Here is a 20,480-nt window from a genome sequence, read left to right as displayed (position 1 = left end):
AAAAAAAAAAAAACAGTTGGAACACAGTTTAGGGGGAGGGGGAAGGAAAGGATTCTATGTGGCTGCCCTTTCTCCCACTCCACCTCCAAAGAGGCAGGGTGGGGGAAGGCAAGGTGAGCTAAACTGCACCTCTGGACAAAAGATTCCCTCCTGTTTCCCACTAATTTTCCCATACAGAAATCCTTCTATTAAAAACTTTCCTCTGTACTTAACTCTTCTCTTCCCTTAGCTACATACTTTAAACAATTCCCAAACCTACAAACTTTCTCCATTGCTAAAGTAGTATAAAGCAGTGGTGGGGGATGAGTTTCATCTTCACCTTTGAAGACAAAAGATCTTCTCCCTTTTCTCCCTCCTCCACTTCTTCTTTTCTCCTCCCAAATACCTTCCCAATACTTTCTCTTACTCCCTAAAATCATCCAAAACTTTAATTGCTCCTACAAATCAGTCCTTCACAAATCACCTTTATTCACATGTCCACTAAGCTGGATTTAAAGCATAACTTATAATGTTATAATATAATAATATAACAAATTAACCAATGTGTTTCAGAAGGTAACATACTTTACCTAATTAGAGGTGACGTAACCTTTCAGGCAGGTTAATAAATTTCTCTTTATACAAGCCATTGTTCTTTTATACTCAAAGATAACTAAATCTAGCCTGCATAGGCAACAGTGAAATTATTTCCCACAATTTTAAAACTATGCAAAAGAATATGTTTTTTTTTTCCCTTAGGTTTCTCCAAAAAACTTTTCCCCAAGTTTTGAAGCAGTTAGCATAAACAACTTTGTCCTCCTGAAGCCTCATCTACCCAGCCCAGCCTAGGCCAAGCTTGAATTTTATTGCTTTTCTCCCCTCCTTTCTAATTACCAGGCTGCATTTTTTTTTTTTCCTCTTAGGTTTAAACTAGTTCTCCAAAACCTTTAGTAGAGCTCTTTAACCAACAAAACAGACAAGTTACACAGAACAGAGACATAGACTGCACAGTTACAACATTAAAAAGAACATTTAACACATATAACCAGAGAGTGCCTCAAAAGGTGCTCAGAGTCAGATCAGACCAGATGTATCTTAGAAGACACCCAAACCCAGAGGGGATCATCCAACATCCTGGAATGATAGCCTTTTCAGAATTTAATGTCGGCATTTTATTATTATGAGAATCCAGATGCTAGCACAGACAGACAGAACAGGTAAACAGATTAGGTTATGTCATCAGACATCCAAATTTACTCTCCAGTGGCCGAAAAGGAATGTCCACTATTGGGCTGCAGCTGAAAAGTGCTCTCTTTTCTGGAGATTTTGGGGAAAAAATCCAGAGGGCCAGCCTCTCCAGGCCAAGAACCCAGATCTTCAACTACACCAAGGCCCAAGTGGAGATCCAAAGGTCTTTAATCTCTATTCCTGCTCTCATTTTCTAATATCTAGGTGGGAAACCCCCAAAATGTAATGCTGGAGAAACTGAAGCAAGATAGAGATTAGAGAGTTTTTATAATTTATTTGAAAGGGAGAGATTTACTGGGACCAAATGGATCCATGATTTGATCCTAGGGCTGAATGAGACTATCATCCCCAAGAATCCAGCAACAAATAACGGATACAAAGATTCTTTTATAGGGTAACAATAATGATGACATAATGGGGGCAAGCACCTGAGATGGGGATGACTTAATGGGGATAGGCACCTGGATGGGGATGACATAATGGGGGGAGGTACTAGAGTTGGGGAGAGGCACCTGGTATTTTAATGATGTCTAAAATATAAGATCTTTATCCTATCAAACATTCTAATGATTAAGAGGGAAGGGTTATGGTCTGAGGCAGAGTAACTGAGGTTGGAAGGGTCAGGACAATAAAAGGGAACTGTGACACAACAAAATGACTTTCTTAGAGTATTGTTTTCTTAACCCATCTGTGCTAATTCCTAATCAGGAGCTATTTGCTTTTCTACACTTAGCCCACTGATGAAGATAATTTCTTCTCAGTGTCAATGAACCTTTGCTAATTCCTAAACAAGACCCTGCCCACTAAGAAAGCTATCTTCTTAGCAAGCTGCTTTCTTAGTGCAAATAAATCCCCTTTAGCCACAGACTTCCTTTGTAAATTCTTTCAAGTAAGGGATCTCTGACATAGACCAGAGGGGATCTCTTACCCTCAATTTTCATAACTTCATCAAAATGACTTTACATTTAAATCATGCTGTGAAAGAAAATACACACTTAAAAAAAAAGTGTTCTTTGATCTGCATTTAATCTCCATCAATTTTTTCTTTGGAGGTGGATAACATTTTTCATTATAAATCCTTCAGAATTACATTAGATCATTGACTTTTATGCAACTAAATGGACATAATTTGAGATAAAACCAAACCAAACCCATTTATATTCTTTAGGCTTTCTTCCTCCTTCTCTCCTTTCCCCTCCCTATTACTTTCCCTTGACAGCAAGTGATCTAATATAGATTAAATATGTGTAATTCTTGAAATTTATTTAAAAAAATTTTTTGCTGTGCATATAACTTTACTCTTCATTTAAGAGAAAAGCAAATTTACATACTAATGAGACGTATGTGCTTGTTTATTTATACATTGAAAATGAAATCTTGGTGTAATATTTGATACTTTTGTAGTTGCCAAATTTTTTTTTTTTAAATTATAGCTTTTTATTTGCAGGTTATATGCGTGGATAATTTTACAGCATTGACAAATGCCAAACATTTTGTTCCAATTTTTCCCCTCCTTCCCCTCATTCCCTCCCCTCCCCTCCCGATGGCAGGTTGACCAATACATATTAATGTACATACAATATATGTATACATGTCCATACAGTTATTTTGCTGTACAAAAAAAATTGGACTTTGAAATAATGTACAATTAACTTGTGAAGGAAATAAAAAATGCAGGCAGACAAAAATAGAGGGATTGGGAATTCTATGTAGTGGTTCATAGTCATCTCCCAGAGTTCTTTTGCTGGGTATAGCTGGTTTAATTCATTACTGCTCTATTGGAACTGATTTGGTTCATCTCATTGTTGAAGAGGGCCACGTCCATCAGAATTGATCATCGTGTACTATTGTTGTTGAAGTATATAATGATCTTCTGGTCTTGCTCATTTCACTTGGCATCAGTTCATGTAAGTCTCTCCAGGCCTTTCTGAAATCATCCTGCTGGTTATTTCTTACCGAACAATAATATTCTATAATATTCATATACCACAATTTATTCAGCCATTCTCCAATTGATGGACATCCACTCAATTTCCAATTTCTGGCCACTACAAAGAGTCCTGCCACAAACATTCATGCATATATAGGTTCCTTTTCCTTCTTTAAGATTTCTTTGGGATATAAGCCTGTAGAAACACTGCTGGATCAAAGGGTATGACTTTTTGAGCATAGTTCCAAATTGCTTTCCAGAATGGCTGGATATATTCACAATTCCACCAACAAAAGTATTAGTTTTCTCACATCCCCTCCAACATTCCACGTTATCTTTCCCTGTCATTCTAGCCAATCTGACAGGTGTGTGGTGGTATCTCAGAGTTGTCTTAATTTGCATTTCTCTGATTAATAATGACTTGGAGCATCTTTTCATATGGCTAGAAATAGTTTCAATTTCTTCATCCGAGAATTGTCTGTTCATATCCTTTGACCATTTATCAATTGGAGAATGACTTGATTTCTTATAAATTAGAGTCAATTTTGTATATATTTTAGTTGCTAAATTTTTCGAGACTTTCACGTTTAGTTATTTGACTCCATATGGGGTCACCACTGAAAGTTTAAGAAGCTATTTAGATATATAGAATTTCTCCTAAGAACTGCTTTGGTTGTATCATAAGTTTTGCTATGTTGTCTCATTATTGTCATTCCCTTGGCTGAAATTTTTCACTGTTTCTATGATTTGTTGTTTGACCCACTCATTCTTTAGAGTTAGATGATTTTATTTCTAATTGTTGTTTTGTCTATCTTTTCCTGGCTCTTTTTGAATATATTTTTTATTGTGTCATGGTCAGAAAAGTAAGCATTTACTATTTCTGCATTTGCTTGTGAGGTTTTTATGCTTTTATGGTCAGTTTTTGTGTAGATGACAATTTTGTGTACTGCTGAGAAAAAGTTATATTCCTTTCTGTCCCTATTCAGTTTTCTCCAGAGGGCTACCATATAAGTTTTCTATGATTTTATTAGCCTCTCTAGTTTCTTTGTTGTTTATTTTGTAGTTAGATTTATCTAATTCTTAGAGGGAAGGCTGAGGTCCTCAACTAATATAATTTTGCTCTCCATTTTTTCCTGTAACTGGCTTAATTTCTTCTCTAAGAATTTGGATGATCTACTACTTAGTGGATATACATTTAGTATCATTACTATTGTATCTTGGTACAAGATTTTCTATGGTACCCTTTAATAGGATGTAATTTCCTTCCTTATCTCTTTTAATTTGAGCTATTTTTACTTTTGCTTTATAACTGAGATCAGAATTGTACCCTTGCTTTTTTTTTCTTCAGCTAAAGCATGACAAATTCTGCTTCAGCTTTTTACCCTTACTCTGTATGTGTTTTTTGTAAACAATATAGTGTGGAATTCTGTTTTTTAATCCACTCTGCTATTCGCTTCTGTTTTTATGGGAGACTTCATCTTATTAACTTTCACAGTCATTATCAATAGCTCTGTATTTTCCTCCATCCTATTTTTTCCCCTGCATATGTATCTGTTCTCTCTTTCTACCCTGTCCCTTCTTAAATACTGTTTTGTTTCTAACCACTCTGCCCTTTTCCTGCTCTCCTTTCTCTTTCTCTTCCTGTTTCTGTCCTCTTATATCTAGCCTTCTCTTTTCTTTGCTTTTTCTCCTCCTGCTTCCATATAAGGTAAAATAAATTTCTGCACCCAACTGAGTGAGTTATTCCCTTTTTGAGCCAAAACTGATGAGATTAAGCTTCTGACAATGTTCTTCTCCTTCCCTTATTTCCCTTTACTGTAATAGATCTTTTGTACCTCTTCAGGTGATCTGTTTGTCCCATTTTACCTCACTTTTTTTCTTTTGTAATACAATCCCTTTTCCACCCCTTAATAGCTTCTTCTTTAATATCATCGTGTCAGTCCATTCATATCCACATCCTCCGTCTGTAGCTCTCTCTAAATGCTCCAATAACAAATACAGTTCTCAAGAGTTACAAATACCTTTTCCTATCTAGGGATATAAACAGTTTAAACTTTAAATAATATATAAATATAATTTCCCCCTTGTTTATCTTTTTTATGTTTCTCTTGAGTCCTGTGTTTGAAAACAAAATTTTCTGTTTAGTTCTTTTTTTTTTTTTTTTAAATAGAAATGATTGAAGTCTCTTATTTCATTAAAGATCCATCTTCCCTGAAAGATGATGCTCAGTCTTGCTGGGTGGTTAATTCTTTGTTGTAATTCCAGATTCTTTGCCTTCTGGAATATGGTCTTCCAGGTCCTCTGATCCTTTATTTTAGAAGTTACCAGGTCCTGAGTAAATCTGATTGTTTTTGCTGAATACTTGAATTGTTTTTGTCTGGCAGCTTGCAGCATTTTTTCTTTGAAATTACAGTTCTGGAGTTTTGCAATAATGTTCTTTGGGGTTTTCCTTATAGAATCTCTTTCCAGAGGTGATCAATGGATTCTTTCAATAACTGTTTCTCCCCTCTGGTTCTACATATATATCAGGCAGTTATCTTTGAGGATCTCTTGATGAATGCTGTTCAGGCTCTTTTTTTTTTGGTCATGGCCTTCAGGTAGACATTTTGTTTTTAAATTGTGTCTCTTGGATGTATTGTCCAGATCAGTTGTTTTTCCAATGAGGTATTTTACGTTTTCTTTCATTTTTTCATTCTTTTTATCGTTTACTTTACTCTTGATGCCTCATAGAGTCATTAGCTTCCATTTGCCCTATTCTAGTTTTTAATGTATGATTTTCTTCAGTTAGCTTTTGTATCTCTTTTTCCATTTGATTAAATCAACTTTTCAAAGTATTTTCTTCAGTAGATTTTTATTTATTTATTTGCTTTTGGCTTATTGTATTTTTTAAGAAATTGATTTCTTTGGTGGATTTTTTTTTTTCCCCTTTTGGCCAATTGTGTTTTTTCAGTAATTGTTTTCTTCTGTCAATTCCCATCCTCTTCCTTTTCCAAATTGTTGACTCTCTCTTGCATGCCTCTTATTTCTTTTCTCATTCTTTTCTTCTACCTCTCTAATTTGTCTTTTAAATTTTTTCATGAACTCTTGAACTTATGAACTCTATGAACTCTTAGAAGCCTTTTTGGACTTAAAATCAATTCATATCACTCTTTGAGATTTTCCATGTGGGCATTTTGTTCTCTTCTAAGTTGGTGTTTTGGTTTTCCTTGTTACCATAGTAGCTTTCTCTGGTTAGGATTCTTTTCTGTTTTTTGTTTATTTTCTTTCCTTATTTCTCTTTTTCCCCACTATTTTGTGCCTTTTGTGGTAGAGCTCTGCCTCTATGGTAAAGGGGGCATTGTCTTAAGTTTCCTGTCCAGCTCTGAGCCTTGGTTTTGAGCACAGGAGTTCCATGGGTTTGGTTTCTTGCTCACAGCAGTGGGTAGTCTTTGCCTGCTTTCTCCAGCAATCAGCCTGGTTTCCTTAGGTTTCAATTTGCCTTGTGCTCTGGGACTGAAAGCTGCTCCACTGGTCTGCTCTGCTCCTGAATCCAGACCCAAAGGTCTCAGTTGCTGATGTGCTGATATTGGCTCTTTTATTAACTTTCCCTGACAACATCTGAGCTGGGCTGAACTCTTTTCACCTCAGCGAGACCAGCCTTTCTCAAAATCCTTCCAGTCTGTCTTGACTGGAGAGTGGTTCCATTCTTTCAGACGGTTCAGAGGCTTCATGTGGTTTTTGAGGGAAAATAGGACAACTAGAGCAGTTTCCTAGCTTCTCTCTTCTGTAATTGTCAGGTGTATATCCCTCACCACTGAGCAGCTCTGGGATCTTTCTTGTTGGTTAATTAACTAACTTTGTAATAAATAATCATGTTTAGAAACTTTGTGCCTCAGTTTTATTTCATTGAATATTTTTATAACAACAGTGTCTGCATGTGTGTGTGGGGGTATGAGGGGCAGCCTATTGTCTTTCAAGTATCTCATTCTTTTGGAAATTTTTGATTATTATATAAGACATAAATTTGCCTTTTAAAAAACTCATGTCCTTTGTTTCTAATTCTGCAAATTTTTCAAATGAAACCATTTTTTCTTCCATGTGACAGCCTTTTCCTTACTTGAAGAAAACTAGTTAAGCCATCTTCTTTTCCTGCCACATAGTTTCACTTTATAAAACTGATGTTTATATGGCTCAGATTTGAAACATTTTGTTCTTTTGGTTACTTTTTTTGAAGTATTCTCTAGCTTATTTGTGTCTTTTAAAACTAAGTTTAAAATTACATATATTTGATCAGGATTCTGAGTATGGTAAAATTAGTATATCCAATATGTCCTGTGTACCATGACACCCTAAAATTTAAAAAAAATTGCATTTATATCATTATTGATGATATAAAAATATCATCTTCAGTTCTCATATCTGCCACCCAAAATTCTTTTAATAAAGATTACAAAAGGAAAATAAAAGCAATAGTTAGTTAATCAGTTCAAATCTGATTGCTGCTTCTGTCAGATTCCCCATATCTTGCCTTTTTATATAAGCTTTATCTTTTTGTAATACGTTTTATAGAACTGTTTGACATACTTGGATTTGTATTTCAGTAGGATAAAAATGCTTCTCCACCCCAAGAGCACTTTGGGATTGTTGGGATCTTTCAATGAGAAGGCAGTGTTCAGTCAATTCCCTGGAGTTCCTAAGGGGACACATAGTGATACAAAGACAAGAGATTCTGAAAGGAAGAAAGAAGTAAGATCAGAAGCAGATGCAGCGGCCAAGTCAGTTAGCATCCCTGATTCTCTTCTATATTGATTTTTTTGTGTGACACTTTTTTAATTTTATGTAACCAAAATTATTTGTTTTGTCTTCTGTGAGCTTTGCTATCTCTTTTTTCATTGTGAACTCTTCTCTACCAGGTAAATTGTTTTGTTACTCTAATTTGTTTATGATGTCACATCTTTTTAGTTTTGCTGATGCAAAGGTTAAGTGATTTGCCCAGGGTCATCCAGCTAGGAAGTATTAAGTATTTGAGATCAGATTTGAACTCGGGTCCTCCTGGTGCTCTGTCTATTGCACCATCTAGCTTCCCCCTCACCTTTAATATCTTAAATCATATACTAGTTTGCAATTTACTATGGTGTGAAATATTGGTCCATATCTAGTTTCTGTTAGACTGCTTTCTAATTTTCCCAATAGTTTTTGGCAAATTATGAATCCTTGCCTCTTTTTTTTTTTTTTTTTTTTTTTTGTTGTTGTTTTAACCTAGAACCAAATTGCTTGGGAGATTGTTGCTTTGTAGTTTGAAATCTGATACTACTAAAGACTCCTTTCATTTCATTTATGTCGCATTATGTCGAATTAATTCTTGTGGTATTCCTTTTTTTTCATATTTAAAAATTTTTTTTATTTTCCCCTATTACATGTAAGACAACTTTTTTTTTGTTATACATATCCATTTTTATGTATTTGCTTATGAATCATGTTAGGAAAGAAAAATCAAAACAAAAGGGAAAAGTCACAAGGAAACAAAAAAACAGAAGGAAAAAAAGTGAACATAGCATATGTTGATTTTTACATTCAATTTCCATAGTTCTCTCTCTGGATTCAGATGGTGTTTTGAATCCAAATTTTATTGGGATTTCCTTGGATCTCTGAACCACTGAGAAGAACTAAGTTCATCATAGTTGATCATCACATAATCTGGCTGTCGTATATACAATGTTTTCCTGGTTCTGCTTGTTTCACTCAGTATCAGTTCATGTAGATCTTTCCAGACTTTTGTAAAACCAGCCTGTCCATTTTTTTATAGAGTAATATTCCATTACTTTCAAATACCATAACTTATTCAGCCATTCCTCCATTGATGGACATCTACTTAATTTCCTATTTTTTTGCCAGTTCAAAAAAGCGGCTATAAACATTTTTTGCATATATGGATCATTTTCCTTCTTTTATGATTTCGTTGGGATAGAGACCCAGTAGTGGCATTGCTAGATCAAAAACTAGATGCACAGTTTTAAAGTCCTTTGGGCACAGTTCCAAATTGCTGTCCAGAATGGTTGGATCATTTCACAACTCCACCATCAAGGCATTAGTATCCTAACACTCCTTCTCCAACATTTATTTCTTGTGGTATTATTAATCTTTTATTCCTCCTGATGAATTTTTAAAAATTATTTCTGCCTCCATGATATTTTTTTTGGTAGTTTGATTAATGTCACAATGAATGGATGAATTAATTTAAGTAATTTGTAAACTTAATTATATGGATTTGACCTTCTAATGAGCAGTTAATATTTTGCCAAAATTTTAAAATCTGTCTTTAATTGTATGAAGAATGTGTTGAAATACTGTTTATATAGTTACTGTGATAAGTCAGTGAGTGTTTATTGCTTGTCTTCCTACTGCCACTGCACTAAGTTCTGGGGAAATAAAGAATAGTAGGAGATACTCCTGCTTTCAAGGAACTCAGAATATAATGGGGAAGACAATATACAACATGTATAAAGTTATATGCAAGATATATTAGGAATAGAGATAAGGCACTGGAAATAAGAGAAGTTTGATGTTCTGAAGTAGATAGGAAGAAGAGAATGGATAATGAAGAGAATGAGATCTTTTTTGGAAAGGGTGCAAAAGTGAAATTAAAAAAAATAATGAATAGGAGTAGTTGAAAGGAAGGAGAGAAAGTGGGAATCTGACTAATTGAGAGGTAAAAAAGTGTGGGGAGTAAGTGTTAGGTCAAAGAAAGGTCAGGTTAGTGCAAACAGGATGTGAGCTTTGAGATACCTGGACATGATTGGCTATGAGTAAAGAGGGACCACCTTCACGGGCAGGAACTCCTACCACTCCAGCAGGAACCCTGAACACTCTGAAGTCATGTCAGGAATAGGAAGTGTCTCCGTTCCTGATTGCTGTGCCTCTGACCTCATGGATGCATGTAAGCTTAGTGGGGGAGAAGCTTGACCCCCTTTTCACCTGGAGCTCTGCTGAGAGAAGCAACTAAGAGGGTGCAGGAGGTTTTAGAGTGGGATGTAATCCATATGAATAAAGTTCCTGAGCTTGCTTGTAACTACTCTCCAGTGTTCTGTTGTGTTCTATATCCCTACGAGATAGCAGTCAGAGAGTCTCTGAGGACTCAGAAAGAGGCAAGCTAGATATAAGTACATACCAGAGATTTCTCTGAGGCTCTGGAAATTAGGAGACTGGTAATAGCAAATGCAATGATAGTATGTTGCAAGGAAGAATTATGTAAGTGGATAAAACCAGGAGGGGGAAAAAACTAAGCCCAAAGGGAAAGGGGTAACAAATAAGAGAGAATGAGGGGAAGAGAGCTGCTGGGAACAGACCCATCTTTTAAAAAAAAATGTGTTAAAGTCACTATTGGAATAGAATGCTGAGTTTGCAACAGAAGAAGGGGAAAAAGGTAGCTTGAAGAGCAATTGGGAAAGGCTTCTTGTAGAAAGTGAGACTTGAAAGGAAGTATAAAATGCTAATAAATGTTATAAAATGGTATTAAAAAATACTATAAAATGCTAATGGTGTAAAAACTTAACAAAAATTCCCAGTGTTTGGAGATGGGGTATATTGTATGAGGAAATCAAGTAGACCAGTATCACTTTATTTCAAGAGTATATGTTTGTAAAGCACAAGAATACTAGAAAGGGATTGTCTGTAGATGGGAGGGTGTGGGTATGTTGAGCAGATTATGAAGGGCTTTGAATGGCAAATGGGAATTAGGTGCCTGGAAGTGATAGGAAGCTATTAGAGTTTATTGAATAAGGGAGTGACATGGTCAGACCTGCACTTTGAGAAGACCATTTTGATAGCTAATTGAAACAGCTTAGCTAGCAGACGATTGCAGTAGTTCAGTTGTGGGGTTGTGAGGATCTGAACCAAAATAGTGGTAATATCAGAGAAGCAAAAAGTTCATATATGAAAGAATCAACAGGGTTTGACCACAGAACATGAGACAAATTGAGGAGTTGAGGATGATGCCTAGGTTATGAACCTGGGTGACCAGAAGGATGGTAGTGTTCTTTTTAGTAGTAGAAATTTTGAAGAAATGATGAAAAACATAATGAATTCAATTTTGGATATGTTTACTGGAATTTTTCTCTCTTCTGCATTTTGTAGATAATATACAGATATGTAATTTTGTTTTATATCCTGCAAATTTGCTGAAGTTGTTAATTGCATCAGTAGTTGTTTTAGTTAACTTGAATTCTTTAAATAGAATATCATATCATCTAAAGATATAATTTTTTTCTTTACTTATGCTTATTGCCTCAGTTTCTTTTTCTTGTCTTTTTGCTATGATTAGCATTTCTAGCACTGTTTTGAATATTGATCTTGCTGGAAAGGCCTATAATTTAGCTCCATTATAGAAAGTGCTGATTTTTAATTTGAGATCGATATTATTTATGATAGTAAAGAAGGAGGGATTCATTCATTACTATACTTTCTGTTTCCATTTAATAATCTCCAGAGAATTTCTGAAATTATATTCAGTGTAATGTTTGGGCTAATAGCCTTCTGGTTCTTGGTGGCCTCCACGGCGTTTTGAGCAGCCACCTGGGCAGCGCTGAGGTTGCTGGGCACCTGGTAAGGCTGGGACACGGGAGGCAGTGGCTGGGGGGGGGGGCTGTGGAGAGGGAGGCCCCGGGGGGTCTTTGGTCTTAGTGGAGAAGTGATGAAGGCAAGACAGCCCCACAGGCTTGTCAAATATGGAATGTCTCATTTCCAGTCTTTCTCAGCCCTTAAATCCCTTGGTGTGATATAGGACACTGAATATGTATGAACTAGAGAACCATTACATCACCATACTAAGTACTAAATATATATATATATATATATGTATGTATGTGTGTGTACTAGAGAACTATCATCTTATCAATTCCACTGAGTTAACACCTTGTTTCAAGTATACTTCTTCAGAGTTCCAGCACTCTACAATTCAGATTCTTCATTTCTTTTTTCTTTGTTTTTTAGTTAACTTTATATAGGTCTCGGAGTGGTAAATTGAGAATCCCCACTCATATGTCTTTCTCCTTATAACTCATTTAACTTTTCTTTTAAGAATTTATATGCAGTGCTATTTGGCACCTATATGTTTTGTATTGATAGAAATTAATTTTTTTATGGTACCTTTCAGCAAGGTTCAGCAAGGTATAACTCTTGAATAGGTATGTTTTTGCTCTTGCTTTGTCTTGAAATTATGAATGATCTGTTTGATAGAGAGTCCTGCTCTCCCTCAGACTACATCTGAAACTTCATGTTAGCTTCTTTCATAACATTTGAGGAAGGATATCGTTAAGATGGATACCTTCCAGGTGAGAAATATGAATGGTAAAGGCCTCAGTTTCTTTCTGGGTTAAAAATCAGTTAGAATAACTATATTGTTTTGCCTGGAGAAAAACCATTGGAGACATATATATTTTTTTAATTTTAAAAAGTATTTTCAAGTATTTAAAGGGCTTTTATGTAATAGAAGTGGTTTTTTTTTTTTTTTTTTTTTTTTTTTTTTTGCCTTCAGAGGATAGGACTAAGAAGAAGAAATAGAATTTACAGTGAAGCAAAGTTACACTTAATGTAAAGCAACATTTCCTTACAATTAGAACTATTGAAAAATATAATGGATTGCTTTGGAAGGTCCTCCTTTTTGGTAGTCTTGATAGAAAGGCTGGACAACCACTTGTTAGGCATATTCTTGAATTAAGCCTTTTTCAAATATGGATTGTACCACATCATCACTGAGTTATTTTTCTAACTGAAATCTTTTGAAATAAAATAAAAATACACATCATTAAATATTTCTCAGGCAACAAAAATCAAGGAGCTTTTCATGTAGTAAGATTGAGGTTTAATTGATGGATGTCCCAAGTATTGAATTGTCATCTCCTGAGTATTAAATGTTCTGTGGAATAGTCTGCAGTATGTGGGACACATTCTCTAGAATAGATTTATAAATTAAAATCACAGAGGAGGAGACAACGTGGGTTGTTTGTAAGCTACATCATCTTAGGGAATATTTGCATAAGTGATGCTTATGGAATCTTTCAAGAATGTTATTCATCAAATTATATAATGCAAATGCATTCTTTTGAACAAACAGTAAAACAAACTGTCAAACAAAGGAAAAGTATTCCACTTTTATGTTTGTACATAATTAATTTTGATTAATATTAAACTAAATAGGAAATTGCCAGTTATGGTAGGTTTTTTTTTTTAAGCACTATAATGGACTTTGTTTTCCATAGTAAGGTTCTTTAGATGCTCTTGTTTTCATATGACACTTTGCTTCTAAAGTTATTGTCTAGGTCAAGAAAGTATTTTCAAGAAAATCTTGTCCAAACTCCCATCTACAGAGAAGAAAGTGAAGTCTAAAGAAATGAATGATTGGCTGAGGATGACCCAAATAGTATGGAACAGATTTGGGATATAAATTGTGGTCTTCTCTCATCAGCATGTGATCTCAGTTCCTTCAGTCTTTTTTTTTTTTTTTTTTTTTTAACTATAGCCTCCATGAAATAAAAGGTTATACAATAGCTAGTGTCTTAAGACTGGATTTGAACTCAGGTCTTTTTGACTTCAAATGCAGACTTCCATCCACTGAATTATCTGGTCTACCCCGCTATTATTTTAATACATCAGTAACATATACCAATAATTGGTCTGTTTAGCTTTTCATACCTATTCTTTTCCACAAAAACATAACGTCCCTTCTCATGTTATTAAATACAAAGTGTAGTTTCTGAATGCTATTTTATATTGGGTTAATGGAAGTCAGATTTCAAGAGATGGTTGAGGCACAATGTGATTAAGTAGATCACTAAACTTTTGAATCATATAGTATATTGTTTAGTACTGGTTTTAGCACTAATAGTATGATTCTGAATTCTGAAACTTTCTTTAAGTTTAAAAATGAAGACAATGATATCTGTACAGATTTATGGGTAGGACAATAATTTGTTCAAAAGTACTATATGAATATGAAACATCTTCCTAATCTACAAAAAGTGATTTAAAAAAACTTTATTATTTTAGCTATGAACAATAGAAAGATGAGCAAACTCTAGCAATAACCTTGGCTTTACAAGTATTTTCACTTTTTTAACAGAGAGAATCAGGATTACAACAGGAAATAAATACCCTTGTAGAAAAGAAAATTGCTGTGGATGAAGAAAATGTTTTCTTAAAGAAAGAATTGAGTGACTTGCAGAAGAAATTTAAAGATCAAAGTCAAGAGCTTAAGGTATATTGACTTGTACATAGTTTTATAGAACTGTATCTTTGAAGTCCTTCTTTAAGCATTGTCAGCCTTTGTGGCACAGAAAGTGACAAGCTTAGAGGAAAAATTGCCTAAGGCCTTCCTGTATCATAGAGTTTTCTTACACACAAAACTCTAGGAAAGCTGCTTTAAAGCTAAGAATCTAAGCTTTATAACTTTCAAATAAATAGTTAATGATGGAAATGGAGCAAAGAAAGTAGGAGTGTGAAGATGTGGCTTCTTGTAATTAGATTCTGATGGGACTAGCATTATTAATTGATAAAGCCCAGGTCTGGGAGGATATGTCTGTGTGGGTCTCAAAAATAGCTGGGGACAGCATCAAAGGCAGATTGATCAATTAATGTGCTCTTTGCAAATGTGTGCTCATCAAAGCTGTCATCCAGTTAAAAAATATGACCCTTCCACCTGCATGAAAAGAGGCCAATAAAAGTACACAGGTGACCTTGGCCATCAAATATAGAAAGCTGCTGTGAGGGTAAAACTGCACAGTTTATATTTGCTGATTAATTCTAACTTTTGTTGTTATTGTTGTTTTGTTTTGTTTATTGGTCCTTATGGTACTGTCTGCAGAACACTAAGGAGAGGGTACAGAAGAAGGAAGAGAAAAACATACTAATTATCAAAGAGCTGGAGGAGGAAAACAAGGAATTAAGTATACGCTGTGCTGAACTGCTAAATGATCTGGAGAACCTGAGGAAGCAGGAAACACAATGGAAAAAAGAAAAACATGACATTGATTGCAAAATGAAGGTATGAGGTAGCAATGGACATTGGGTTCTTGTTTGAGATCTCACTTCTTATAGGTAGTTACATTACGTGTTATTTTCTTTCAATAAGAAGTTATATATTCAAATCTACCATCGGGGACTGACATTCATTTATATTCCTTCACTTAAGACCCACAGCTTTTTAAAAATTGATGTTGCAAAGCAGGAAACTGACTTCAAATAAGTCATCCTAAAATGTAATCATTAAAAAATAAAAGCTGTTGCATTTTCAAATAAAATATGGTTTGAAAAACATATTTAGAACCTTGTGTTTTGACTTTTTCATTTATAGTTTAAATTCATAAATATTACTAGATTGCATTAGACTAGATAGTTTTAAGATTATATATCTTTAAAATCCATTAAAATTCCTCATAAAACTAAGGAGAACAACAAAAAAAAAACAAATTAAGCAATAAAACAAAAATTTTTAATCCTGCTCATTATAGTTCCTTTTTATCTTAAATGGTCTCCATTCTTAGTGAGATATTTTGTAAAAAATTAAAAGCTAGTTACATCAATCAAGTCTTTATCATGTACTCATTTTCTTTTTCACATTATTAAAATTATATTTGTTTTTACATATTTAGTCATTATGCTGTATTTTTACTTTTTCATTTTCAAGTTCATTTAAAATTTTTGTTTTAACATAAATTTAGTCAAAGGAATCTTAATAAAATTAGTGTAAATTTGGGTAACTATTCCATCTATGTTCATATGAAAATGTTTATATTTATTCAAATTTACTTAAGTGTATATTAAAAAATCTTTCAATATGTGAAGGGACACACACATACATTTATATTCAGTTAGTTATATATATATATTAAAACTTCAACTTATATAGATACATATACTCATAATAGGCTAAGTTCTTGAGAGAACCTAAATCATTTTCTCAGATCAAGTTGAATACTTAAGAAGGCATAATAATTCAGTATATCTTCTTTATTTTGAAGCTATGACTAAGATTTGGAGAAAATATTAAGAGATGGAAAATTATCATTTATACTTGTGTTTTTTTCCTGTCATTCAGCAATTGAGCCATTTTATTAATTATGTTTTTTGAGCAGAAAAATGACAAAAATTCTTTTGTTTTTATCTACTGATTTCATTCACATAAGGACTTCTTGATATGGATTTCTATTGTTTTAGATCTACACCTTCTTTGCAATTTGTCATCTTAGAAAATAGGAGCATCAAGAGGTTGAGTGACTTACTCAGGGTTTCATAGACAATATATGATAGAAAAAGGACTTGAACCGATTTCTTCACTCTTTAAGGCCAGCTCTGTCTGTAACATGTCATGCTGTTTCTCATTACATGATGCTCATTAGATGATAAATGCATTAGAAATTGTTATATGAAGTCTGAGTGAAATGGTGGTTATCAAGGAGAGAAGGACTTGGAAGTGGCATTTGAGTTTTAAAGGATAGGAATTTAATAAGTGACTAAAAAGAAAGAAGACCTTTGATTCATAAGAAATAGGATGAACAGAGGTATGAAGGCAGTTGATTACAATGTATATTTTTTATTTTTATTCAGGGTGTGGAAAAAAGGATAGGGTTTAGAAGGCAGAGTGTAATTTAGTTTGGCTAAAGCATAGTGTGGAATAATAAGGAAAAGTGGAAAAGTAGGCTGGTGTCAGATTATAAAGTACCTTGAATATTAAGTAATCAAATTTCAACTTTGCTTAGTAGACCCACTACATTTTTTGATCAGAACCGTGATAGGACTAGATCTTTATTTAAAAAAAAATTTCTTTGAGTGGGATGTGGCAGATTAATTTTATGAAATAAAGGTTAGGCAATCTTAAAGGAGGATCCTGCAGTATTCTATATCGGTAATAATGAGGATATGTAACAGTCTTAAAACAGTGGGAATGGAGAGGAGAGGCATATGGAAAGTGATGCTGCTATTGCTACTAGTAATCATCATCATCATAGACGCCTCAAAGTTTGTCCCATGTTTCTAAGAGTAAGGATTAGATAACAGCAAAAAGAATGCCGTACAATGAAATTCTGTGAATTTTGATACCACTATAGTAGCTGCAGAGCCTTATAGTAAATCTTTACTCATTGAAGAATTGGAATCTGGGAGATTGAGCAAACAACTCAGCCAATATTATGAAATTACTCCTTAGAATCAAAGAAATGGTATAGCATGGGACTTCTTGATCTAGAAGGCAATAATGCCACAAGAAGACAAGAGTTGTCAGAAAAAAACAAATTCAAATACTTTGCGTGCAGGAAATGTTTCAAGGCAGATGGTGATGACTAGGAAAGTGGATATATGAAGAGGACAAAATGCTTGGAAATGTTATATATACAATATAAAGTTGTATTGTAAATTCCCACTATTCAATATACTAAAAACAAAACTGGAAACAGATATTACCAATTATAGGCAAAGGTTTTGCTTGTCTTTGCTTTTTATCAGTGATACATAATGCTAAATCACACAGCAACTTATTTCTAGTTCTAAAAGGGTAATTGTTTGAAAAAAATATCACCTAGATTAAGGGAAATGAGAGATAAGTAAGATAGAGGAACTACTAAAATGTGAAGAGGGAAAAGTCGGAGATCCTGGGGTCATTGAAAATCTCCATTTAAAGCAAGCTCTAGAAATTATAACTAACTACATAAATGAAAAAAATTAGTACTGAGATTTTAAATGCTTTTGAAAAGTAGATAGGCATATTTAGACTAGAATTCTCCAGAGATTTTTTTTTCATTTTGATGACATGAATTTGTCTATCAGTTCATGAAAGCTAGCATCTGCTATAATTATCATGAACGAATGCACTCTTCTATAGATTTGACAGAAAAATGAAAAAAAAAAAAGATATACACATAGTCAACTATGCAGTATCCGTTACCTTGGTAAGGTAATGGTAAAGCCGTGGTAAGGCTCTTGGTAAGAGCCATGGGAGCAGTGATGAAGATATAAAATAACATCCTTGAACACAGGCATCAAATATGACCACAGCAGAGTTTTAAAGCTCTGCAGGAAGGTATTGGAAGATTCTTTCAACACCTGGTTGGTACACACAGTAGAAAATTTGAGTTCCATATTGTCCTATTAAATGCAACAAAATAAAATATAGAAATAAATCAGAAAAAAAGCTTATTAACAATTTTAGATTAACCAACAATTGAAAACAAAATAAAAAATTAATTATAGTTAGTGTTAATGGCAGGAGTCCTCAAACTACAGTCTGCGGGCTAGATGCAGCAGCTGAGGACATTTATCCCCCTCACCCAGGGCTATGAAGTTTCTTTATTTAAAGGCCCACAAAACAAAGTGTTTGTTTTTATTATAGTCCAATCCTCAAACAGATTGAGGGACAGTGAACTAGCCCCTATTTAAAAAGTTTGAGGACCCCTTATATGGTATTTGAAGTTAGGTCTTTATTACTCTGTTTACTACATTACCTACCTGCCCTAGGTTAAGATTTATATAAGGTAAAATCAAAGAAGAAAATAATTAAATCAAAAACTTATAGGCTTGGAAAGAGAGAGAAAGGAAGGATGGAAAGGAGGATGTGGAAAATTTCTAATTGTGTAGTCTTAAGTATCTAGCACAATGAAAATGTAAATTAGCTCAAATGAGGAAAAAAGTGTACACATTATTAATATAAGGAATGTTAGAAGTTTCATAGAAGTGTTAAAACTAACTTTTCTGCAAAATTGGAAATAGTGGCACTGGAAAAACTCCATAATTATTGGTTTTGATCATTGTCATAAATTGCTTAATTACTATTAAGACCCAACACAAATTTTTGTTTTAAACAATAGGCATTACATATTTATTATCAAAAGGTGAAAACATCCATGATGTCTTTTAATACAGACAAGTTTTATTTTTTTCATTAATATTCACTAGGAATATTGGTCTGAAATTCTCTTTCTCCGTTTTTTACTCTACTTGGAGTATGAAGATTATATTGCAGAATTTCTGGGCTTTGTGACCAATAAAATGGAAAACTAGACAGTTTGTGATGCTCATGACATCTTAAAACTCTCCTAACATTATATTTTGTTTAAGATAGAAAATAACTTCATTTTACAAGAATCCTAAGGAGGTTAGTTGATGAACAAAGTGAACTCAAAATTTCTAACGTGCTTGCATAGCATCCTCTCTCCCCAAAACTACCACATTCTGGCAGGACTATGCATGGACTTGCAACAGAACTCAATATTAACTGCAAACATGACATCCTAGAATTCAAAGACTAGAATCTTTCTCTGGAGGTCCATAGAGTGGCAGAATTATGTGCTGCAACAGAATTTAATAAGGACTGAGAACCAGAGATATGGTAGTATATTGGCATAGTATATAAGTGCCATTATCAAGTATTAAATGGCTATAGTACATAAGTATATATATACAGTTCCACCAGGACTGAAAAATAAAAGGTGACTTAACTTTCAAAAACACTGGGTTTGGAGTCAGAAAGACTTACTAGCTGTGTGACCTTGACCAAGTCCATGTTTGCCTTACTCTACTGGAGAAGAAAATGGCAAACCATTCCAGTATCTTTGTGAAGAAAATTCCTGGACTTTGTGGCTTATGGGATTAAGAAGAGTCAGATACAACAGAATGACTGAGCGATAACAGTAATTAGCATTCAAATAAGATCAATTTTTAAATCTCTAGAAGTAAATTTGGGCAGTAGAGGCCAGTGAAATTTTCTGCATAATATGGGGAAAGTATATAGGGAAACCTTCAGATAAGAGGGAGGAGCTAGAGAGTGATTGATAGTAATTGTTATAAGAAAAAAAAAAATCACCAAATTCTCTGAGACTGCAAAAGTCAAAGAACTTGAGCACAAGTAGATAAATGAACAAAGAAGACAATAGTGGAAAGGAATATGACCTTTAGATTATCCAAATTCATCTAGATATCTAGGAATAAGTGTTGTAAGACAAAATAAAATGAACCTCTGCATTAGCAAACATGATCCCTATAATTACAAAACATTGATCTCAAAGACAAAATATGTGGAGATAATTTAAGGATTAAGGGTCTCTCAAAACAATATGAAAATTTTAAAAAGTCAAAACCAACACCCTGAACTTTTTAATGGGAAGTATTATAAGAAACTGTCCAGAACATAGGAACATAGAAAACAAAATGCCAGTGAAAATTTTGAATCCATAAATCACCTCTAGGGAAAAACAAAACAAAACTGAATGGTGTAAACTGAAGGACAATCAGTAATCAAATGTAATAATTCCAAAGACAACACATTCTGCAAATAACCTCTAGAAAGACCTTCAAATATAAG

The 20,480-nt window shown here is 33.9% G+C and overlaps 1 protein-coding gene across 1 annotated transcript in view; it reads left to right on the top strand.

Moving 5' to 3' along the window:
- The window catches only part of CNTLN (centlein), a 446,067-nt gene that overhangs the window by 109,114 nt on the left and 316,473 nt on the right, over window positions 1-20,480 (top strand). The window contains exons 5-6 of the mRNA XM_051970804.1: window positions 14,253-14,387; window positions 14,994-15,173. Coding sequence (XP_051826764.1) covers window positions 14,253-14,387; window positions 14,994-15,173 — 315 coding nt within the window. The remainder of the gene's footprint in view (window positions 1-14,252; window positions 14,388-14,993; window positions 15,174-20,480) is intronic.

The sequence above is a fragment of the Antechinus flavipes genome, chromosome 1 (genome assembly GCF_016432865.1).
Source record: "Antechinus flavipes isolate AdamAnt ecotype Samford, QLD, Australia chromosome 1, AdamAnt_v2, whole genome shotgun sequence".
Taxonomy (NCBI): Eukaryota; Metazoa; Chordata; class Mammalia; order Dasyuromorphia; family Dasyuridae; genus Antechinus; species Antechinus flavipes.
Note: the sequence above shows the minus strand (reverse complement) of the source record. Positions and strands in the feature narration are given on the sequence as shown.